At 39.2% G+C, this 25113-nt stretch overlaps 1 protein-coding gene across 4 annotated transcripts in view; it reads left to right on the top strand.

The window, feature by feature from the left end:
- Positions 1-25113, top strand: part of PAX3 (paired box 3) — a 98301-nt gene that overhangs the window by 50989 nt on the left and 22199 nt on the right. For all 4 annotated transcript variants that reach the window (XM_023217499.2, XM_023217502.2, XM_023217497.2 and 1 more), the window contains exon 5: positions 14274-14479. In XM_023217499.2, the coding sequence (XP_023073267.1) occupies positions 14274-14479 (206 nt within the window). The remainder of the gene's footprint in view (positions 1-14273; positions 14480-25113) is intronic.

Below are 25113 nucleotides of genomic sequence, written 5' to 3'. Positions count from 1 at the left end.
TTCTGGGACTAGCATTATTTTTTATTTTTAGACATTGCTCAAATTTTCTTTTATAATGTAATGTACTTTTATAGTATGAAAACAAAAAAGTACAATGAAATAAGAAACATATTTTGCCCAAAAAACTTTTCTTAGGAACAAACATGTAAATTGGGTGGTGAAGAATGAGCTTGAGTTTGAACTGAATTGGCAGTAGTTTCTTTAAATGTTGGCATCTGTCTTGACATAGTGATGGGATGATTTCCAGTTAAAACCACGGGCTGGTGTGGGTGGGAAGAATGGGTGGGACTACTTTTGGTTTTTACCCAGGAAAAACTTTAATTTATTTAAAGCTGCCAGGGATTAGGACACATTGTAAGACCCTCAGCCTCAACTTCAGTCCCTCAGAGCAGGCTTTCCTAACTCAGAAAGGCTTGTCAGAGGAGACTTTTGGGGAAAAAAGTGGTTGTGACGAACCCATTGACTCTGAAACCACCGATTGCTTTATTGTCTATCCTTTGCTAGAAAGGAAAGTTGATCCTCTCTCTCTCTCTCTCTCTCTCTCTCTCTCTCTCTGTCTCTCTCTCTCTCTTTGAGACAGAGTCTTGCTCTGTCACCCAGGCTGGAGTGCAGTGGCATGATCTCGGCTCACTGCAACCTCTACCTCCAGAGTTCAAGTGATTCTCCTGCTTTAGCCTCCAGAGTAAGTGGGGTTACAGGTGTGCGCCACCATGCCCAGCTAATTTTTTTTTTTTTTTTGTATTTTTAGTAAAGATGGGGTTTCACCATGTTGGCTAGGCTGTTCTCAAACTCCTGACCTCAGGTGATCCACTTGCCTTGGCCTCCCAAAGTGCTGGGATTACAGGCGTGAGCCACAGTGCCCGACCTCTCTTCTCTTCTTTCTCCCCTCTTTTATTCTCTTCGGTGATTTTCTCTTCTCTCCTCCCCTCCTTTACTCTCTCCCACATAGCACTTCCTAATTAATTTTCCTCCAGTTCTGCAAGATTGTCCCTGAAAAGGAAATGTGGAAAGGAAAGGCAGTTGTCCAATAATTCATGCAGAAACCTGCTACTGAAGACATTCTTGTTTTTTCTGATGTTGGTTACCTGACCTGTTCACACTGGTTGTGGACACTGATAAAAATGATCCGATGGTGAATTGCTCACAATTCTATTGCATTTTGGCTATGCAGATCCAAATCAGTAGAGACAGAGAAGAAAAGAATTTGCCTCCAAGCAAGCATACTCAGTTTTCCCTATGAAAATCAAACTAAATGTTGGTATATGCTTAATTTCTGTTAGGCTGGTTGCCTGATTTTTGTTGAGCTCAGCCTTCTTGTTTAGGCCCAGAGGTATTTGGGAACACTGAATTTATTTACTTTCATAGCTACCTTAATTTTATTCTACTTCTTTTCTTTTTCTTTTTTTTTTTTTTGAGACATTCTCATTCTGTTGTCCAGGCTGGAGTGCAGTGGCATGATCTCAGCTCACTGCAAACTCTGCTTCCTGGGTTCAAGTGATTCTTGTGCTTCAGCCTCCTGAATAGCTGGGATCACAGGCGTGCACCATCATCTCCGGCTAATTTTTGTATTTTCATTAGAGACAGGATTTTGCCACATTGGCCAGGCTGGTTTCATACCTGTGGTCTCAAGTGATCTGCCCACCTCAGCCTCTCAAAGTGCTGAGATTACAGGCATACACCACCACACTCAGCCTAATTTTTGATCCCACAGTACAGATACAGGTCCTGGGCTAGGTGAAGTTGAGTAACTTTGATCTTCATTTTGGATTTTTAAGGGAATTGGGAATGAGCAAGAGCTGAATATCTTTTTTTTTCTTTTTTGGTGAACAATATACCGTCCAACTATGGGCAGATTCTTCTGAAGAGGAAGCCGATGGAGATTGGATCAGGCTTATTGTACACATTTGGGAACTTCTACAAATACCTACAAAGCTTTGGTGGTGATTTTTCTCTCTCAGTCTTAGGATGTAGCTAACATTCTTCTCATGCTATTCCTTTATGCCTGGTAGGACTGGTTAACAAGAAGGGGAATAGGTGCAGAGGGGGTAACATTTGCTGAGGATAAATTGTGTGTCAGGAATTGTATTATGTTTTATAAACTACCTCCTTTCCTTAAAAACTGGTCTTTGCAGCAGATGTTTTAAATTCTACTTTGCTGATGAGAAAACTGATTCAGAGGGTTAACAAGCTTGTCCCAAATCAGAGATGAAGTGGCCAATTGGGTATTTGAAGTAGTTTGGCCTCTCTTCTAAGCTGTAGGACACGTCACCATGACATGAAACTTCCTTTGCCCAGACCTTTGATACCACCTCTTGTAAGTTCAATGGCAACTGTTGCTTAGACACAAAAAGAAGACAAAAATTTCGAAAAGCAGCTGTCCCTACCTAAGGCTGGTGATGAATCATTTACATCATCTATTTAGTCATTTCGACTGGTTTGCCAATTCCTCCCCTAGGTCCATTGGTGGGATGTGACACTAATCTGAATGACCACTTTCTAGACAGGACACTTATACTTTTGCATGATGAAGGGGAGGAATCACACTCTCTTCTCATTCATTATCCCCTCTTCACAGCCGCTAGGGAAGTACTTCTTGCACAGTAGGTATCCCAAGCATGATTTCTGATGATGACCTTGATGTTGCTGCTAATTCCTTTGCCAGCAAGGATTAAGCTCACCCTTCTCCATTGCCTCCAGGAAAAGAGTTTTCTCTTATGTTCAGTTATTGCCTCTTTCTATCTTCCAACAAGCAGTAATTGACCCAGATAAGATTTGGATTTTCAAAACAAGCTTCCTGTGCTACCCTTTTTCTTTTCTATAGAACCCAAGAGAAGATGGGAAGCAAAGAAACAATCTTGAAATGCCATATGGGAAGTGTCATTAAAAGCATTTATGTATTATTTTGATCTTTATACTAAAGATTACAGAATCTATGGCTCTGTTTTTTAGTAAATAGCATATCTAGGTTTTTCAGCTTTGACGGGCCATTTAATCTTTCTGTTGCCACAGGGCATGACTAGATTAACTCCTATGTATACTGACACTTTCTTTTGCCTTAGTGGAAAGAGTACTGGAATGGGAGTTTTACTTTTTGAGTTTAGCCTCCATATATTATTCATATTTGCATTCCTGGTGCCAAGGACAATATCAGCCACATCTCAGGCATTTAATAAATGTTTATTGCATGATGTATCATTTGAGATAACCTCACTTGCTCTCTCTGGGCTTCATCTGTATAATGAAGGGATTGGTTTAGGGTTCCTTTCAAGGATTCTGCAATTTTGTAAATTCTTTGTCTTGGCATTTTCAATTCTCTACTCATTTATCTTCTTACCTCTTTGCATAGGCTTTTGGCACAAAAAAAGTGTAGTATTTAACTTTCTTCTAAAATCTGCCTTTATTTTCCAAACATCTCGTGTCATGCTAATCTTGGCAAAGTTTCATTGTGGATAAAGCTGTTTAGGTTTTGTGTATCTTTGGGTAGTTTTGTCTTAATAAGGATGACAGGAGAATTATTTTGTTTTCTATCCGCTCCAAGAGGCTCTCTATGTAACTAACTTATTATCTCCTTTACACATTGAATCTTAGTTTATTTGTTGACTTTTAAACAAGGTATGCATGCAATAGCAAAAATATTTGATAGTGGAAAATAAGGATGAAGGCAAAGTACTTTGTCTTAGTCAATTATGTCATAAGCCTTATTGAACACTCAGGTCTCATTTAAAGTTCTGTAAAGACAGCTAAGGTTTGGATTTCACAAGCAGAGTTCTTTCTTGGTAACTGTATAGAACATAATTTCCACCTACACCAACCACCACTGAAAGTATTACTCACCTTTTATGCTTATGTTTTCACAACTGATTTACAAGGTTGTGATATCTGAGTCCTAGCTCCGTGGATCAGGAGGAAAGAAGCGAAGGTATTGGCCACAGTTTTTCTTTCAACCCTCATCAATCCTATTCCTCAAATGATAATGCTGATACGATTTTATATTAGGGTAGCCTCTCTGAGTTCTCATGAATCAGGTAGGTCACATCACTCTTTTTTGCCTCACTTTTGCCCATCTGTAAGATGGGGATGACAATACCCCTCCAAAGGGGGTTTTGTTAAAGGTGAATGAAAACGCACAGCAAGGACTTCGCAGGGAGCAGGGATTGGGCGGAGGAAGCTGTTAGCAGGTCAGTAAGTAGCTGCTTTTCTTATATCATCATTACTACTATTAAGTTAATTTTGTCCATAATGGTAAAAAGTCCATCACAAGAAGGGCTTTGAGAGATCTGTGTTCTGCCTCTAGTTAACCAGTTTACATAGCTATGATTTCAGAAGTAAGTTGTTCAATGGACGAAACACACTTGGATCAAAAAACGTGGTTCCAATTCGGTTGTAGTAACAAAAACATAAGCGAAATCCCCTCATAAAACTAGTCTTGCAACATGGTTTTTCTTTCTCTATTAAAGAAATATTTTTTTTCTGAAGGAAGAAGGTATGTTGAAAAAATGAAATGGCTAGAAACAACTACTTTAATCTGCTTATTTTTTGTTTGATCACTGATTTTGTTCTGTCATGGTAATCAACCCAGAAGGAGAGCATTTCGAAAATTCTGCAGTTTTGAATAAGTAAGATGTAAATTGCAGAAAGGTATATAATTACTACAGGGAACACGATCTTATGTCCTATTTCATAGAGTTAATTATTTTCATTTATAACATCTTAGAAATGCATATTTAATTGTGAGAGATTAAAAACGCCCATTGTTCTTTCAAACTGTTTGCAGTGTTCTTTCATTCTGACGCAATTCCATTGAATATCTATGAGTTGTCACATTTCTAGTAAGTAATAACTGTGTCAAGCTGTGCTGACAAAATGTCCCAACATAACTGTTAATAAGCATTGTCATTTTAAGCATGAAACAGTTTAGCTAATGATTTATCTCTTATAATGCAGCACTCAGGGCAGCTGTATGATTTGTCTCTTTAGCAAGTCAAGTAATTTCTTTAACAAAATGTTAAGCACAGATGGGCCATAAGCTGTCAGTTAACTATTATTGTGCCTGCATCTGCTTGCTTTCAACGCACTGTTTTATGTATTCAGTCAGTTACTTAGCGGCAGCTCCGTGAAAAGCTGAACCTACTCTGATTGGCAAATAAAATGTTCATTTGTCTCTTCTTCCTATTGTTTTGTTTTGGTAACACATGTCAGCAGCTCAATTACCCAGTTCATTAACAGCTCCCAAAGGACGTGATGGCCAGCCCGCGATAAGAGGGCAATTGTGGCACATATGGTCAATAATGGCCTCTCTCTTGGCAATTGTAAATAAAAGTCACTTGGCCCTTTTCCTTTCACGAGAACTACTGTTTTCCTGTTCCCCTTCAGTGTGCAAATTACCTTTCTGCGCTCCTTGCCATCCAATCCCAGTAAACTAGAACTTAGCTTACTGCTTTTAGAGACATGGAGCCTTACTATAGATAGCAGCCCTGGCTCTTAATTTTAATTATGGCTGACTTTTAAGCTCTTGGGTGGGGAGAAAGTTCTTATCATGGGAGACTATTCTTAGAACGCTGTTAGCTGATAAATTAGTTAACTAATCAGTTTTCCTAATTGAATAGGGACACATTTTCTTGTGGACTTTCCTCTCTTTTTCTCTTTAAAATACTTTGGTGGTGGTTACCATGGCATTTTAAAAAGCTATTGAAAACAATTGCAAATAGAAGTCTTCTGCAGGGGACTGTAGGAAAGGGAGATCTCATTCGTGTTGTAAAAGGAATTCTTGTTACACACATATACACACATACCTCAAAATAAGGGGGTTAAGAAGCCACCGGGCTAATTTGGGTCAGTGTTAGGGTTCTCAAGCCAACAACGAATTCCTCCTTCACTTTAAGCCTTTGAAAGGAGTTGCTTAAACAGATACGGATTGGTGGGTATTTTGTGGCTCTTTTAAGCAAAATGTTGCTTGTATGAGTGGTTGAAAAAGACCCAAGCATGATTTTACATAAACATACCAGTGAATACAGCTACTAAAAATAATCACTAGCAGGGCTGCATGAATGAATGAAGGAGAAATAAGCCTTTCTTGTTTGCTGCTGTTGTTAAAAAGGAGGCCTTTTCGATGACCAATGGTCAGGTGGTGGCTTGAGAGAGAACTCCATCCAGAGAAAGTTTTCTCAAGGAAATGTGGATAGAAATCCTGCACACACCTGAAATCCCACATTCTGGGAAGCTTAGGATATTGGGGGGCTTTGGGGATGTGCAGTTCAGCGCTTCAGAGGCAGCTTGCCATGCCGCCAGCCTCTGCTTGTCAGCCCTTATCTTAAATAAACACCCAGTGGTGCATGTTGTGCATTAAAAATAACTTCGGAGCAACGGAGCACACGGCCAGGCCCTCCTGGACTGTCCCCGTGGCCAGCCATATTCATAACCAATCTGTACTCTCCTCCCAGGGCAGCAGGCACTCGGGGAGTTGTTCAGTGTCAGGGTTTATTTGTGCTATTTTGATTAGCCCCAACCTGGCAGGAGCTTATTTTCCTTCTAATGACCTCGTGCTGTGAGACGGCAGCTTCCGAGGGAAGGGCTAGGGTCAGAAGGGAGGGGAATAGCGTTACTTTTCCCCAGCCAAAAAATGGGGGACTGCTGGGCAGGAACAAGAGTAGGTAAATGGCTGGAGGGTCTTAATTAGATTTAGTGTTCTTGAAAGAACCTTTGCTCAAGAAAATCCAGCATATCCTTGCCAAAAATTCTATTTTTTTTTTCTCGCACTTTCTAAAGAGTCTTTTGCTGGCACATTTCGGGGAGAAATCATAGAGGGAATAAAAACAAAACAAGACGCCTTTACCTACCCCTCACCCCCACCACCGAATAGACCATTGAACAGGTTATAAACCCTCCCTCCTAGTTTATCAACTAACAATTGTTTATCAAAATAACAATTACTCGGACCTTAGTTCTGGGTTAAGAATTCCGGGAAGTTCAATGTATGGCTTGATAGTTACACAATGTATAGTTCTAGCTGCACGTTAGAATTTTATTTTAAATCTCTGGTGTTTTTTTGCCCAGCTACGTATCTGTTTTCTTTTCTCAACATATATACAATTTTAAAGTACTTTAAAAATGACATCGCCTATTACTTCTTAGCTTGTGAATTAATGTGGAAGAGAAGCTTCCAGGTGCTGAAGTCTCTCAACTGGCTTGGATTAACCCCTACTGTGTATCCATTTCAACCTCCCCCCTCCTCCCCTCTTTGGAAAAAAAAAAAAACCACCCCAACCTCCCCTTTCTCATCCACTCCAGCTTTCTTTGTGTCTCCTGCGCCCTGCCAGGCAGGTGTCAGAACCCTGAATGAGGGTAAATGCCCTGCTGATGGATTCCACAGATGGAGCGTGGAAATCGGTAGAATAGGCCTCAGCCACAGGCCATTTCTTGGGATCCAACAAAAGCCTCCAAGTAAGTCAACAAAAATCCCAAAGATCACAAAGGGAAAATGTCATTTGTCATTTACTCTGGGTCCGCAAGGGAATATCAGTCTTGCTTCACTCCTCCTGACTTTCACCCGAGTAAACACGAGAGAGGTCATTCACATCTTTCTCAGCGTAAAAGGGCTACTTCAGATCAGAAAACAGTTAGTTGTCCCATTGTACCCTTCACATTGAATGGCAAAACTCACAAGCACAGGAGACATTCTGCAATTAGCCAAGTAGGTGCATCAAACTTCGAGTTGACCTGTTAAAGACCTTCTGGAATATACTTGCGAAATACCCTTAAGTGATCAGACTCGCTTCATGGAGCTCTCAGGCAGGATTCTTATTTTTATCTTGTTCTTTTATCAGTGAAACACAGCTGGGAGTAAAAGTACTGACAAGTCTAGCTCAGAAAGATTAAAACCGACGAAAAGACCATCGGGTTTGGTATGAGGCCATCTTATAGTAAATAAACTATGACTAGGAAGTTCAGCCTCCAGAGATCCCCCCACCTCCTCCGGTGTCTGTAAATCACATTGTATTGTATCTAGGGCAAACATAGAGTTTAAATGGTTGTCATGTTTTGATTCTTTAATTATTCAAATGAAACGTCTTGCTGAGAAGAAAGACAATGTACCAAATTCATGCTTGTGAATTATTTTGTTTCTCCATTTTTTGCCTGTCTCCCATCTCTGAATTATATTTGTCTGAACACCAATAATTATAGAATTCCACATGACTAAATCCCTATAAAATTGAGGCAAGATTTCATGTATAATAGTGTTAACTAGGATGAAATATTTCCCGAGGCTACAGAGGAGGTCACAAGGGGCTAACGGACAAAGACATACTCTCTAATTCTGTAATTCCTTCTTTAATTAAACTTCATGGTTAGCCCGCTGGTGGTAATACTTTTTTGCCTTCTCCTCCCAGTTTGATTTGTCTCTGAAGGAAGAGTTTGTAATCCTCTGCGGTATGACAGTTGCCCTGTGCTTGATCCTTTCTTTCTTTTTACTGACAATGTCCATTTTCCTAAGTGAAATCTTGGGAGTTAATGTGAGATCATTAGGATAACTAAAAATTTGGCTCCCGTATCTAAAATTAGCTTGAGATCGAACTTTCTTATAAAGCACAGAGTTGAAATACTTCAGTGAGAGGTAATACTTTCCAGTGATCACACTGGAGTTTCTGCTGAATAACCTGAGAATATCCTGATATGTTTCCAGTTATTCCTTCCTGCACTTTTGCTTCAGAAGACCATTTTAGCTCTTGATATATTTTTGTTACATTCATTGTAATACAAAATATCAAAATAAAGCTTTAATAAAGATATAAAATGAATAATCAATTCACCTGCTTCTTCTTATTGGTGGGTTCCAGACTGACCCTAGATATCAATGGTCTGTGATGGTTCTTAGTAGAGACTGCAAATGGTCAGATGAACTACTTTGATTCCTTAAATCCATTTAATATCTTGGCAAAGTTGATTTATTTCTTATTGTTGTTTAAAAACTATACCTTGGAAACATATAAAGATTTCAGTAAGTGTTGGTTGAATTGAATCCACTGGAAAATCATTTGGATTGGTGTATAATATTGATCCAACTCTAGTAGTTCTGTGGATTTCATCTTATTCAGGCAGTTTTTGAAAATTTGAGATAAATGGTAGCAATAGTGGCGATTAGCTAAGTGATTGATATTTCAGTTCCTGTTTTTGTTCATTTCTGTTATTCCTCTACAAAAGAATTGTGTGTGTGTGTGTGTGTGTGCGTGTGTGATAAAAGACTCAACACTCATTTAAGATACTCCAAGCTAGAAGCAAGCCAGCAAGCATGTCCTCTGAAGTCCCATAGACCTGGGTCAAATTCTAGTTTCCTTCTATGTATGACCAGAACAACCTCTTGGAGTCTCAGTTTCCTTTTTCTGTACAGTGGGATAAGTACCTAATTCCTAGGGTGGCTGTGCAGTTAAGGGGGAGAGGGAGAGAAATCTTCATTTTCCTGGAAAGCATTGCTCTAGGGTCATTGGTGACATTGAGTTAAACTAATAGATAAACCAGATAATGGATTGTAAAGGGGTTTTAATAATAGAGTCAAAAATTTCTAAATCTGATAACAATCTAGATTGGGATAAAATCTGCGATTTATTTTTGCAATTTAAAGCAATGAAGTTTCCATTTAGAATGCTGTGCATGATGTATTGATATGGATTTTCTTATGACATCTATTCTGGAATTTCAAATTTGGGAACAATATCTCTAATAATAAAGGAAATTTTCTTTGTGAAGGCATCTGTAAAATATGATTGAGCAACTTAAGTGTAATTTAAAATATTCCCTTAATATTAAAGTTGTACAGTAGTAATAGTCCAAAGATTTGACATTTAATTGTTGTATCCTGGCAATTTATTAACTCATTTATACAACTGTCTTGCTAACACATTTGTGGTTTCCAAATCATAGAATTAGATATTCTATACAGAAAAAAGATATGATTTCTTTCTATTAAGCTTCCTGAAAGAAAGCCTTGTTTTTACTTTCCACATAATATTTAGAATTAGATTCTTTGTATCTAGTATCCAATTGGTTCTAGTAGTAAAACTGAGTATGTAAAATAGATGAAATCCAACAAAATGAGCCTCCTATGTGCTCTTAAAATGGGATTTAAGTTTTAGATTTGTTCTTGCTAAAAACTGGATGATTCTGCCAGGTGGTGTGAGCTATTTGGGAGGCTGGGGTGGGAGGATTGCTAGAGCCCAGGAGTTTAAGACCAGTCTGGGCAACAAAGCAAGACCCTGTCTCTAAAACAAACAAACAAAAATGAAATTATTCAAATTGAGGTGATCATTGTGAATCAAGTACTGTACAAATAAATTTTATTTCTATTGAATGATATAAGAAATAGTAGTATTTCCATGTTTAGAAATAGCTAGTTTTTCCTAGCTGTCAGATTAATCTTGGGTTGCTGACTTCACATATTTTAAAGCCCACATCCCTTTGGGGTTTACAGACGGGGAAAAGTTAGAATTAACTTGTAAGATTGTGGCTTCATATTGCCAAAAATTATCTGGTTTCTCAAATAAGTTTCCAGCTGAAAAATCAGGCAAATCATTTCCTCAACATCTTCTGAAATTATGCTATATGGTGGTTTTCCCAGTTAGATGCAACCTTTCCATTGCTTTTCAATAAACAGTCTGGAAGTAAGAGTGGTGATTTGTAAGCTTGTTAAACAGAGTTTTATTTTTGGTGGTAACGGCTGTCCTATTGAACTCTTAAATTCTGAGACTTTTTTTTTTCTTTTAAAGAATCACCAGGCCCTGCTTTCATGGCCTATATTTATACTGAAAGTCAGGATCAAGGGAGCTTTTGCCCTTCTCCTCCACTGGAAGTTTCTGTCCTCCCTGAACTCACCTTAGGATACCTGTATTCCCATTTGACAGGTGTACTGTCCCAAATTCTGAGGCTTTTGCATTACTAGCTATGCTAGTTTTCATCTTTAAAAAAACCCACAATCCTCTGAAAAAAATTAGTAATCATTCTTCCAAACAATGCAGGTATACAAATACCTGCTAAACATTCAAAGTGATTGTTGAGGCCTCACAGACTTCCAAAGCCCATCTGAATAGATGTTGGGAGATGTCATAAGAGAATAATTTCCATTTTAAAAATAAAGACGTAAAACAGTGGCAAATAAATCAGTGTTGGAGCAAATCTGAAATTTGTCCCACACTTGGCATTCATTCAACATGTCCTTATTGAGCTCCTACTGTGTTCTAAGGGTTCCAGCAGTGAACAAGGCAGAGAAGGGCTTTGAGCTCACCCAGTTTATATTCTGGGGGATGTTGATTGTTAAGGTGAAACATCATGGTCTTGACCCTCAGGATTAATTCTTGCTGGTGCTTGTAAATCTAACCAGTCTTTTTCTTCAGAAACTAGAGATGATTTTGATTAATTGACCTGACAGTGCATGGCACATCATATTTACTTGAAAGAATTTAATAACCCCAGAGACTCCCAAAGGAAACATGAAAATTTCCACATACTATTATCCTAATGGGATCGTAGTAAGAGAATGTGCAAGCAAAGATTTAGGGTTCTCTTGGGCAGAGGAAGCTTTTGGTCAGTCTTTAAATGCTACTGAGTGTTTCACCTGAGTTCACTTTGGAAAGAAAGGCTAGAAACTGGAAGCACTGAAGGAAAATATTTTATGGAAATTTGTTTTCTTATGGGAATATACAATTTGTTTCCTAGGGAGCATGTTGTTCACAATTAAAAATATATATGTAGGAGTGTCTTTTTCAGTTAATTGTGGCAGATGTTTTTATAGAGTTGAAAATTTTGAGAGTGGCAAGAATTAATCTAGAGTATTCTATAGAGGTGCTTCTCAGTGTTGTCTGGGGTCAGTAGAATCAGCATCAATCACCTGAGAATGTGTTAGACGTGCAAACTCTTGGAGCCCACCTGAGATCTACTGAATCGAAACCATGGATGGGGAGCCACCAGTCTATGTTTTACCAAACCCTCCAGGTGATCCTAATGCTCCAAAAGCTTATGAAACACTGCTCTATGACTCAGCACAAATTATTGCTCATTAATCATACATGCATATAAGTTGCATTGGGAGCTTTTGGAGTTTATAATGCAATGCATGGCATGTTTTTTAGCATGTTAATAGTCCTTTAAAATATTGCCATAGCTAGAGAAAGTCTAGTTTTCTTTCTTTAAGTTAATAGTAAAATATCCTAACATAAGATTTATGTTAAATGAAACAATTTTATATTAAATTAGATACTTGAAAAGTCAAAAATAATATCTAACACACATTAGATGCATTATATATAATACTTCTCTTTTGTTTTATGCACATGTATTTGCTTTCAGGTATATTTTAAAAAAATTATCACATACACTATTAATTTACTCTATTGCCTCTTAGTTTCATAATGTTTAGATGTAAATAAAGTATGGAAGTATTAAAATGTTAGAAAACTGAAAATCATATTTATGGGTTCATTTTGGATGTATACCATTTGGGGCAGTTTAAAATTTCTACTGAAATATAATGAAATTTTAGATTTCTGTAGGGCAGAGTTAAGTTGGAATTTAAGATAAAAGAGAATTGGAAGTATAGGACTTACACATTTTCACATTGCTTCTAGCACCACCTTCATTTCCCCAGGTCCTATCAGCCTGAGGGTGCAAATGAGTTAGCGTAACATTGACATTAACAATCTACAATTTTCTGGATTACTGTTGCATTTGCTGACAGTAACCTCAGCCCCTTCTTTACAGGATCTCTTAGTTATTTGGGAGAATTTTCAGAACACATTTGGATATGTTCAAGAGCCAGACTGCTCTGGTTCCCCCTCTAGGCTCAGGGTCTGTGGCCTGATAACCCTTTGACAGACCTTTGCCCACTATACCAGTATCTGGGATCTTGAGAGAGGGCTGTTGTCCCTGCCCGAAGCCCTGGTCTGATGCATTCTCCCTCACACCGCAGAACCCTGTATAGCTGGTGTTACTCTATTACTGTAAGGGTTCACTTTGCTATGGGATCCCTAATGCATTCTTAGCAGAAACAGGGAAAATGCCTGCTCCACCCCTGCTCTCATCAAATTCTGGCCTGAAAAATGGAACCACTCGTGCCCAGGCTTTGCTAGTTGCAGCCACAGATTCAGACCCAGTTCTTACAGGAGTACTAACCGTAATGTATCATTAACGTAATTTCTATCTAATTTCCCAGTTCCTGCTTCTCTTGCCCATGTACCAGGCCACTCAATTTTGAAGTTCTCTTCCACATATGAGTACAGGCAAATACACACAAGCTTTGTGTGTGTTAGGCCACCACAGAGAGGCTTCAGGGGCATTTTTTTCTTATGTAGTTGCTCAGGGCCACACACTCAGAATGGCCCTGGGATTGGGTTAATGATTTGTTGTTGTCTTCTTGAAACTCGTTATTTTTTTTTTTACAAAAGGGACCATACTTTTTTTTTTTTTTTTTTTTTTGCATTGGGTTTCTTAAATAAAGCAACTGTCCTGGACAGATGCCCACCTATTCAGCAGAGTCCCAGACTCTAAACTTTAGTTTAGGGACAGTTCACAAGACAATGCTTGCCTGCTTCTTCTCGAGTCAGTTCTAGAGATTTACATTTTAATAGTATGTGTATTTTCTTTAAAGTATTTCCCCATATCTGGTAATAAGATACTAGATTTAAATATAATTTTTTTTTTGTAAGAGCAGTGGAGTCTATAAACATATAGGAATCTGGGAATAGTTTACTGTTACTGGCTTCTTAGGTACTAAGTCAAGTTTGGAATATTTTAAAAAATCACATGGAACAGATTTCCTGGTGTAAAGGGTAGTGAAAATTTATCAGAAACAAAACTCAATGTGATTCATTCATTAGACACGAAGGAAGCACCCATTAAGTAGTAAGCATAGGGCCATACAAATGGAATAAGGCCTGTCCCTATTTTCTAAGAGCTCATAATTGGCCTAGAATGACAGATGCAATGAGCAATTATTTCTGCCTAGGGGGCAGAAAGATAGAGTAGGGGAAGAGATTAAATATTATTTAATGATGCAGGACTGCAGTGGCGGGGGGCGCTTGGTGTCCATGGAAGACATTGGGAATGCACCGTAGACCAGGATTTAGATTATTATGGGTTGGTTAGACTTATTTTTTGATCCACATTTATTTTACTTTTGGTATAGGGACCACTGTAATGGGGCCTTGCAGCTGGAGAGAGAACTTGGATTCAATCTCAGTTTTATATTTTTGATTCACATTTTATGATGTTTTTTTCTTCTGTGCTTTTAGCCTCAGCACCCCAATCAGATGAAGGCTCTGATATTGACTCTGAACCAGATTTACCACTAAAGAGGAAACAGCGCAGAAGCCGAACCACCTTCACAGCAGAACAGCTGGAGGAACTGGAGCGTGCTTTTGAGAGAACTCATTACCCTGACATTTATACTAGGGAGGAACTGGCCCAGAGGGCAAAGCTCACCGAGGCCCGAGTACAGGTACTGTTGCCCAAACCTCTGTGTCCTACTTCAGTCCAGACAGGAAACAAACAAGCATCTTCTGATCTAAAACGTATGTCAACCCCTGCCAAAAATATATTAGGAATGGCCCTTTACTAGGGATGCATATTGTTAAGACTGATGATTATTACTGAAGGAATACAACTATATCATTTATGACACACGGAAGTCCACCACTTCACGTGACTTACTCAACATTTCAGGAATCCTTATTGTGCACCAGCACTATATGGACTTTGGGGGTGATACACAAACAAGAGCAAATAAATTTTGAGTGGTTACTCTGTCCCAGGCACTATTTTAAGTGCTTCACATGAATTAACCCATAGAATCATTATTAAAATCCTAGGCAGGTACTATGATTGCTACTCTCCATTTACAAATAAGGAAACTGAGACTGGGACTATATAAGTAACTACCCAAGGTGGCATAGCTGCAAAGTGAGTCTAGAGATAATTGGATCCCATACGCTTCATCTCTGTGACCTTTCAATTGTGAAAATGTGCAAAGGTGCATAACGTGAAATTCCTTCCTTTAAGGATTTTATAATTAAGAAGCATTTCAAGTAATTATGTTACTTAAAGAACATGTTGAATTATCTTTTGAACTCTTAGAGGTGCTCTGAACCTTCTGGAAAGGCTACTTAGATGTAATATGTTTCTATCGAGTATAGAATAATGTTTTCATCATTAATGAGGAACTTTCCTCTGGAGTTAGTAAAACAGGGTTTGAAAGATGGCAGATATCTTAGGGTATCCTGGAACTCCTCACCACCCTAGAAGTTAAGTTACCTTGTCTGCAAATATTGTGTGTTGTTTCCAGATTCTTAACTTGCAGGCTGGGGACTCAGCAGTGAACTAGTCAGTTGACATGGTCCCTAGATTGATCAACATGTTCATAGATGCAGCTAATTAACTCTCCTATTACAGAATGTTACAGAAATAGCCTCTTCCAGGCGGCAGAGCTCAGTCAGAGAGACTGTTTTCTTCAAAATTCCATATAATCATCATAGTGCTAGGAAAGTCGAGGAATGCTAAGATCAATTAAGTCTCTCAAGGAGCTGCAATCTAAGAAAGGCAAAAAAGTAAACATACAAATAATTTAATAATAACACAGACGTGATAAGTACAGAAAGAGAAAAAGTGCAATGGGTTGAGGTTTTTTTTTTTTTTTTTTAGATGGAGTTTCGCTCAGTCACACAGGCTGGAGTGCAGTGGTGTAACCTCAGCTCACTGCAACCTCTGCCTTCCGAGTTCAAGCGATTCTCCTGCCTCAGCCTCCTGAGTAGCTGGAATTACAGGTGCACGCCACCAGGCCTGGCTAATTTTTGTATTTTTAGTAGAGATGGGGTTTCACCATGTTGGTCAGGCTGGTCTCGAACTCCTGACCTCGTGATCCGGCCGCTTTGGCCTCCCAAAGTTCTGGGATTACAGGCATGAGCCACCGTGCCCTGCCTTTTTTTTTTTTTTTTTTTATTATATTTTAAGTTCTGGGATACTTATGCAGAACAGGCAGGTTTGTTACATAGGTATAACACATGCCGTGGTTGTTTGCTGCACCATCAACCCGTCGTCTACATTAGATATTTCTCCTAATGCTATCCCTCCCCTAACTCCCCACCCCCAACAGGCCCTGGTGTGTGATTTTCCCCTCCCTGTGTCCATGTGTTCTCATTGTTCAACTCCCACTTATAAGTGAGAACATGCAGTGTTTGGTTTTCTGTTCCTGTGTTAGTTTGTTGAGAATGATGGTTTTTCCAGCTTCATAAATGTCCCTGCAAAGGATACGAACTCAAGGGATGAGATCCTGAAGGAATGAAGAGAGGTATATGAAGAAGGCAGATTTAATTTTTTTTTTTTTTTGGAGACAGAGTCTCATTCTGTAACCCAGGTTGGAGTACAGTGGTACGATCACAGCTCACTGCAGCCTCCAGCTCCTGAGCTCAGGTGATCCTCCCACCTCAGCCTCCCAGATAGTTGGGACTACAGGTGCATGCCACTATGCCTGGATAATTTTTTGTAGAGATAGGATTTTGCCACGTTGCCCAGGCAGTTCTTGAACTCCCAGGTTCAAGCAATCCACTTGCCCTGGCTTCCCAAAGGGCTGGGATTATAGTCATGAGCCATTGTGCTGGGCCCAGAGGGCAGACTTAAGATGAACTTTCCAGGCTAGATAGATATTCATTGGCCCAGTTGCATAAGGACAGTATATTAGTAATAGGGAATTATATGAGCGGAGGCACAGAGAGGTAGAAGTGGTGGGTTACATGTAAGATGACCTTTCATTTTCACTCTAGTCATATTGGGAGAATAGTTAGTTTGATTAGAATGTAAGGAGTGGTAGGGTGGTGGAAGAAATGGGGTTTGGTAGCTAGGTTGAAGACATCCTGTGGAGGTCTTGGGTTTCAGGCTAGTGAGCTCACATTTGACGTGACAGGGAGTGGGGGCTATGGCATGAGATAGGTAGCGGCAGTGGGAATGGCAAGGAAGAGATGGTGGTGAAGGTATTCAGAGGTAGAATGGGCAACTGATTGTGTAATCTAGAAGTGGGGAGGAAGGTGAGTGAAAGGAAGAGTTGTAGATACACCAAGGTTCACAGGGCTGATGTTTTAAAGTTAGGAAACGTATTATCATTGGGAAACAGAGTGTTTCTCTCCACTGCACAGTGCAGAAATAACCTTTATTAACTAAATTATAATATTTTAATACAGTACTGATATAGTAATATTATATAATATACTACTATATAAATATTATATTAACATACCATTAATATTACTATATCAATATAATGATATTAATATGCATATTAACATAACACGATTTGTGGTTAATGGAGGTCATTTCTGTGCAGTGGGGAGAAAAACTCTGTATCTCAATCAAATGGGCAGACAAATTAAATCATATTATAATAGTATAATATTATAGATAGCAATGTTGTAAATAATATGTTTCAAATCGACTTTGCTTTTATTATAGTTCTGTGATTACCTGCAAATGTCAGGTGAGGTCCAATCATGCCTCTTTTAAGTGGCCACTATACTTCAGGATTTGGTACCTGTCCTCTGTAACTGGCCAAGCCCACCTACTAGATCTGTTTTTTTTTTTTTTTTTTTTTTTGAGACAGAGTCTCACTTTGTTGCCCAGCCTGGAGTACAGTGGCTTAATCACGGCTCACTGTGTAGCCTCGATCTTCCAAGCTCAAGTGATTCTTCCTCCTCAGCTTCCAGAGTAGCTGGGTCTACAGGTGTGTGCCACCATGTCTGGCTAAGTATTTTTCTATATTTTTTTTTTGTAGAAATGGGGTCTTGCTATGTTGCTCAGGTTGCTCTTGAGCTCCTGGACTCAAGTGATCCTCCCTTCTCGACTTCCCAAAGTGTTGAGATTACAGGTGTGAGCCACTGGCACTAGATCTATTTTTAAGATAGGCCGAGTATCAGCTCTGAACTCAATGTGAGTAAAAACAACAACAACAACAACAACAAAAAACCATTTGTTGTAAAGAGATCAGACCATGAGTCTGATGGAAAACTGAGGAGTGTTCGGTGTTGCTCTCTTTCATTCCTGCCTTTGTCAAAACTAAGGATGGAGACAGAATATATTTCAAACCCATGTAGTTTGTACAGCACCCAGCATTCTCATCTGGCTCAATGAATGTCAAAGGATAGTAATAATGGCCCATTAACTTTCAGAGGACATGGGATCAAACCAATAAAGAGTAGTTCATACTTTTCCATATAGTGACCTCCTCTTCGAAGCAGGGCCTTCATTAACGTAACAGCTGTCTTAATGTGGCTTTAACCCGGTGACTCTTGACATTCCTTATGGCTTCTTTAGTTCCCTTGAGACACATCATGGCTTGCACCACGGCTGTGATCTATAGCCTAACAAATTCCCTAGAACACCCAGCATATGGGTCTTTTACTTAACCCAGCAGGAAAAAGAAGGGCGTAGTTAATCACTGATTAAAATGCCAGAAGAAAATCCTTTAGTTTTTAGAGGATCTGGGAAAGCAGTAGCCAAGTCAACTCAGTTTGAGTGATAGCCAGAAAGTGGGAGTTAGTTTAATTTGGGGCACCTGGGAAAACCAAACACGAAACCCCCCCAAACCCCAAACCATATCTACATTTCATTTTTTTCCCCCTGAGGAAAAATATTTCTACGCCCTTCTAAATAGAGATGGGACTAAAACTATAATAACTTTAGCTTTTGTCAGTGTTTTATATAAATTCATTTAGGCTGTAGCTGTGTTGAGTTTGTCATAACCAAATCTGAGTACACAATGTAAGAATTGTTGTATACTAATGACTATTTGCCTAGTGATAATAACACTACAAGGTGGGTTTTTTTTTTAAAAGATGTTTTGCCTAATTCATCTGTAATTAGGGTAGCTGTTATTAATATTCTGCAAATAATGACAAACATCAAAGTTTTGTGGGGAGGAATTACTTGCAAATATAATTAATTTTTTTTTGAGACAGGGTCTCACTCTGTTGCCTGAGCTGGAGCGCACTGGAGTACAGTGGTGCCATCTCTGCTCACTGCAACCTCTGCCTCCTGGGCTCAGATGATCCTCCCGCCTCAGCCTCCTGGGTAGCTGGGACTACAGGCTTGTGCCACCATACTCGGCTAATTTTCGTATTGTAGAGATGAAGTTTCACCATGTTGCCCAGGCTGATCTCAAACTCCTGGAATCAAGCAATCCTCCTATTTCAGCCTCCCAAAGTGCTGAGATTACAGGTGTGAGCCACTGTACCTGGCCCAAATATTTGTGATGTGCAAAAGTTTTAGTAAATATTCCATCTAAGAATCCCATGAAGTAGACAAGTAACAGCCTCTTTTACCACCAAGACAATGGAAGACAGAAAAAAAGTTACTGGGGAAATAGAATTTAACTAGGAGTCAGATGATATGGGTTTGGTTCCCAGTTGACAAATGTGTTTTGTTGAGCAAGTTACTTAATCCTGCTGGAATCATTTTGGACTTCAGGTTTTTTATTTTTCTAAATTTTAAAATATATGGGGTTACTTGGATCCATGATCTTAGCTTGGGTTCATGCCCCACCAGGATAATCATGGATGGACTTCAGGAGATCTGGGAGATTTGAGATTTGTACACAAAATTTTGCTCCTTTGCTTGTATATGTGTATACACAACTGTTAACCAGAGAAAGGGGCCTCTGGCTTTCATTATATGCTCAAATACCTTTCCCCCATGCCCAAATTAAAAGCTAGTGGAACGCATGATTTCTCAGGACCCTTGTAGCATCAGTAATTTAGGATTCCCAAAAAAATAACAATGGTGATTCCCAAAGGTCCTGAGAAATCATGCATTTTGGGAATGACCCAAATGCATGATTTCTCAGGACCCTTGGGAATGAGAAAGGGAATGAGAATATGACAGAATCCTTATAGTATCAGTAATTTGGAATTCCCTAAAAAGCACCATGGTGATTTAAAACAGTCTAACTGATGTGTATAGTTCAGAAGTTCGGATAGGTATAGAATATCCTAAGCTTCATAATGAAGCAAACATATGTTCATCCCGAAGCTCTCTGCAGGAGTTTGCTTTTGGGATGTATCAAGATGCAGTTGAGTGTGCTTTTGTGTGTGTCCATGGTCTTTTCACATGCATGGGAGCATGGCGTTCCTCCTGTTCAATCTGGCCCATCCTGTTTCCAACCTGCTCTCCAAATGGTGGCCAAAGTTGGATAGCAGCAGTGATAGGAAGGCTGGGAGAACCCAGAGAGTGAAGGAGAAGGTCCAGGGAAATGAGCAGCTTGCCATGAATTTCTCTACTTGGAAAGTACTGTACTTGGCACTTCGGCATTCAACATCCTGAGTCTAGTATTTAACCAAACATTTTACAATCTTGTTGCAAATTCTCTTTCTAAGGATTAACTATTATGTTCTCTCACCATTTTTCAAATTGCATTTGAAATAATCCATCTTGAATAATACAGGCTGAGTTGCCTTTGAGAACGCCACCAAAAATGTGAACCAGTAATTTATCGATGGGCAAAATTAGGCTGACACCATGGGACAATTAGCACCAATCCCTCAAACTTGGAAGCAAATTTGACCTAAGCCTCCATTCAAGTTGAACCGGCTTTCAATTATTTGAGGTGTTCCCTGGGCACTTTCCTGTTTACTCATAGACACAAAAGGCTTTGGCTGGACACCACAGAGTGAAGGAAGCAAAACAGAGCTTCAATTCTTGGTTTTCTCAGGTAGAAGTGTCAGTGTGAGACTTTTTACTTAATAGCTAACATTTATTGAACATTTAATATCTCCTTGGTATTCTTTTGAATGCTAAGATTGTACTGTATTTTTAATTGTCACAACAATCTTGTGAAGTAGTTTTTGTATTCCTCATTTAGCACATAGGAAAACAGAGACCCCCAGATATTAAGCAAATTGTTCATGGTCACAGAAGTATTAATATAAGTGAGGAGTTGAGATTCAACTTTTGCCTGGTCTGCATTGCACACATGTGAATAAGATGTATTGTTGTATCTTTGCTGTAGAAAGTACTAGTTTCCCCATCCTCACCCGTCCCCACAACTTGTAACATTGAGAGTCTGAACAAATTGGTTTGCTTACTCATGAAGAAAAAAAGTTATGAAAATTTCTTTTCTAATTACTATCTTTTTTTCCTAGTTATCATGATGTTATGAGGCTCTTTCAACCAATTTAAACTTTGTTTCAAAAAATCAGTGGACATTATACTACCAGAGAAATGCATCTAAAGATCATTTTTCAAAGACATGAAATGTGGCTTTATGGAAGGGCTCAGTAGAGAGACATCCAAGTTGGGAAGTACAGGAGGCAGATAAAAATGAACCAGGCTGCACTTTATCAAATGAAATAACAACTTGCTTTGAGGGAGACTTTTGGTGTAATATTATACATGCAATGACAGGCAATTAACTGTGCCTAATAGTATAGTAGGTTACTGACCAATTTGTGCCTCCTGCCTCCACTTCCTTAACATGCTAAGTGTGATGTGGAAGGCCAGGTAATCTTGTATGGGGATAGTAAAATTACATTGAATTGTAGATCATAGAATTTCATTTAAACGTGTATAGTCAACTTTGTAAAGCTTGTTCTTTCCACCCTACTGGCAAAGACATTGGGTGGAAAATTTCTGTTCTCTCCTAGAACATCAGTCATAGGCCAGTTTGCCTCTGTTGCTACTGCTGTTCTTTTCAAAACAGGGGGAAATTTCTAGAAAGTATAACCACTGAGTTATAAATATGTATATTATAGATGAACTTATTCAGTGTTATACACTCACACATGCCATTCCGTAGATTATTCATTGATTGTCTGTTAGGAATTAGTGATTCAATATTGAAAGAGCTATCTAAGACTTAGGAGTATTAAGAAAATTTCAGTTAAATGTGGACTGATAACAGCCTCCTAGGATCACTACACTTGGTTTGTTCAGGTATTGAAAGTGAAGGTCATTGCTAGGGTACTCTTTTTAGTCTACTAAACATAGAAGATTTATCTTTTTTGAGTTTCCAAACATAAAGAAGGCAAAGACCAGTTCTTAATTTGCAACTTTAGTGTATTTTTCCTTTATTGTTTCTTTTGACAAATTCAGCTCGTTCTAGAAAATGCAGAAGGCTGGCAATGGTAAGATGATAAAAAATTGGGTTAAATGGCTAGAGACAGGTAGGCCAGTCCTCACTAAGCCCTGGTTCTCTCAGAAATAGCCCTCTGGATTTATTTCACCTACATTTAAACAACATTTGGATTCCTTCCTTTGGGAATCTCTTGAACCTCTTGTTGAAGATTTGTTTTTCCGTAAAAATTTGCTTCACAACAATTTCTCTTCATTTTTTTATTGTGGATATAATAGATATTGCAGTATAAATATAAGGACTTTTTAATCCAACTCCTGGTGGGTTTACTCAATGTCCTTGTTACCTATTTATATCATTTTAGAAAATACGAAAACAAACCCCAAAACCCTTATACTCCTACTCTGTTTGGATTCTGTCTTTTGAAGGTATTTGTAGAAACTCATGATGCTTCTTTATTATTTGAGCAAAGACATTTTTGTTTTTAAAAATTGGGTTATGGTGGAGTTAGAATGAACCTTGAGTCAATAGTAACTTGAGATTGATGGAGAGATAAGGCTTCACCACCCCTGGGTTTGCTTATCTAAAGGTTATAGAAGGCAGGTGGCACAGAGAGATTGGCCACAAATCTGACAACAACCGAAGCATACCTTTCTGAGTTCTTCATAAAGGGTTTCACTGGTGGAACTGAGCATAGCAAATCTTCATGAGTGAAGTTACATCAAAACTTTTGGAAGTCCACTTCTCCTCCCAGCAATATAAAGCTGGAGATGCACTATACATTGCTGGGCTAGACAGTTGCAGAGGACAACCTCATCCGAGCCAGGAGTACCTCCTTAATCTTGAAGTATTATAATATAAACTGCAACCACAGTGTGTGGTATAGTACAGTGTACTCAGGCATGAACATGACCCTAATTTCCCAACCTCAGCCTCCCCAAGAGAATACAGTTTGTTCCCAGAATTTTCTTGAAAATGATTTTCTTACCCTGATGCCTTTGGGAGTCATGGTAATAGGCGCTCAGACTTGCAGTGAGCACAGTTGATGCAGACCTGAAATTAAGTGCTGCTCATGGTTCTATTACCCCAGGTGGCAATTTATTAAGTTAAGTAAAACTCTAATTCAATTATGTATCAACATGGGAAAATATTAACTTACCTCGTTTTCCTGTTGGAAACTTAAGGAGTATTACATGTTGATGTTTGGAGGAAGTTCAAACAGCTTTCCTTACCAGTATCTTGCAACCATGGCAAGAGAAGACAAAACTCTTTTCAGACAAATGCTTGGGTGAGTACCAAAAGTTTGAGCAAATCCCTCGGCAAAGGATTTACTAAATTGAGCTTTCCTGCTCCAGAAAAATCTTTTCCTCCCCTCTTAAATGATCTGATTTTAAACATTACAATTAAGTTGCAAAATTGTTAACATTGCTCTGTAAGGAAATCAATTCTCATCTTCTCTTAGACAAGCTGACCTCCTAGAACAAGCTGCATCTGCCTGCCCTGTACTACAGGAAGGAGACGTCACTTCCATCTCGAGCGATCGCTCATCGAAATTATAATCAAACTTTAAAATAAGCTGAAACTTTTTGCTTCCAACTTTAGAGTTTTCCTAATTCTCTGTGCCTCCAAATATGGAGTTTCTACCTCTAGTGAGCAATTATTTTGGTCTCCTTGACTGCTCTGGGAATCCCATGAGGACAAGGCGGCAAACTACCAGAGTGCAGAGATCCTACTTTATTCCCTTTACATCCTTCCATCCCCAAGCAGTGCTTTCCTCCATATTCAGTTTCAATGGGTGGCTCACACCTGTAATCCCCACACTTTGGGAGGCTGAGGTGGGTGGATCACCTGAGGTCAGGAATTCAAGACCAACATGGTGAAACCCTGTCTCTACTAAAAATACAAAAATTAGCTGGGCATGGTGGTGGGCACCTGTAATCACAGCTACTCGGGAGGCTGAGGCAAGAAAATCGCTTGAACCCGGGAGGTGGAGGTTGGGGTGAGCTAAGATCACGCCATTGCACTCCAGCCTGGGTGACAGAGAAAGAGACTGTTTCAAAAAAAAAAAAAAAAAAGTTTCAATGAACTTTTGATGTAGGAATTAGAACATCTTTAGTTGGTAGAAATTCTCTCTCATTTTGAGGGAAACATCATGTGTGGTCCGTAGAAAAATCACCCCAAGTTCTACATTTAAACTCGGCACATTTAAGAGTTGGGCAGGAGCACGGGACCCATTAAAGGCTTTATATCACAATTTCTCAACATTTTAGATATTCAGTTACATTTCTTGCTGTCTGATTGCCCTTTCTCTCCACTGACTCATACAAAATACTTGAGCTTTGAATTCTTTGAGGGCATTTTATTATATTGTATCTGGCTTTTCTGAATGTACCTGGTTAGCATAGTGCTTGACACAGCATATTCTAGGAGCTTAAAGCTGTTGTTGAAAGAAATAAGACACAAATGAATTATTTTAGATTTTAAAAAAAGGCTTTCATTTTTTGAAACACTTACCTCTTTGGCATTTATTTCCACCGAGATCAGAGCAAGGTCTCATATTTTGGAAGAGATGAAAAAATGGCTCCACCTATCCTCTGTTCAGTTTATATGACCATCCAGAAGCTATACCCATAGTGACCAGAGAAATACAGAGACAGACTAATAAGAATATAAAATGCAAGGCTTGGTGTAATAGGCAAGGCCAAATTGAGGACATGTGCCACGCAGGGTCACGGAGGCTCACGTATCCTCCCCAGAAGGCTCTCCACATGCAGGTGGGTGCGTGTTAAGGGAAGGGAGGGGAGTTCCTGTTGTTCCTACTCCTGCTCAGTGATTCCTGCCCATAGTCCTCACAAGGTTCATGGGGGCTGCTGTTGCAAGACCATGGAGGGTCCCTGAAGCCCCTCTACTGACCTTTGACGCTAACATCTTCTTTCAGTCCTGACAATTCGCCCACGCAACACAGAAGGCGGAGAACTCTTGCATCTATTTCTCTGTCAGTCAGGGGCCTTTAATCTGTTTGAGCA

The sequence above is a fragment of the Piliocolobus tephrosceles genome, chromosome 11, assembly GCF_002776525.5.
Source record: "Piliocolobus tephrosceles isolate RC106 chromosome 11, ASM277652v3, whole genome shotgun sequence".
NCBI lineage: Eukaryota > Metazoa > Chordata > Mammalia > Primates > Cercopithecidae > Piliocolobus > Piliocolobus tephrosceles.
Note: the sequence above shows the minus strand (reverse complement) of the source record. Positions and strands in the feature narration are given on the sequence as shown.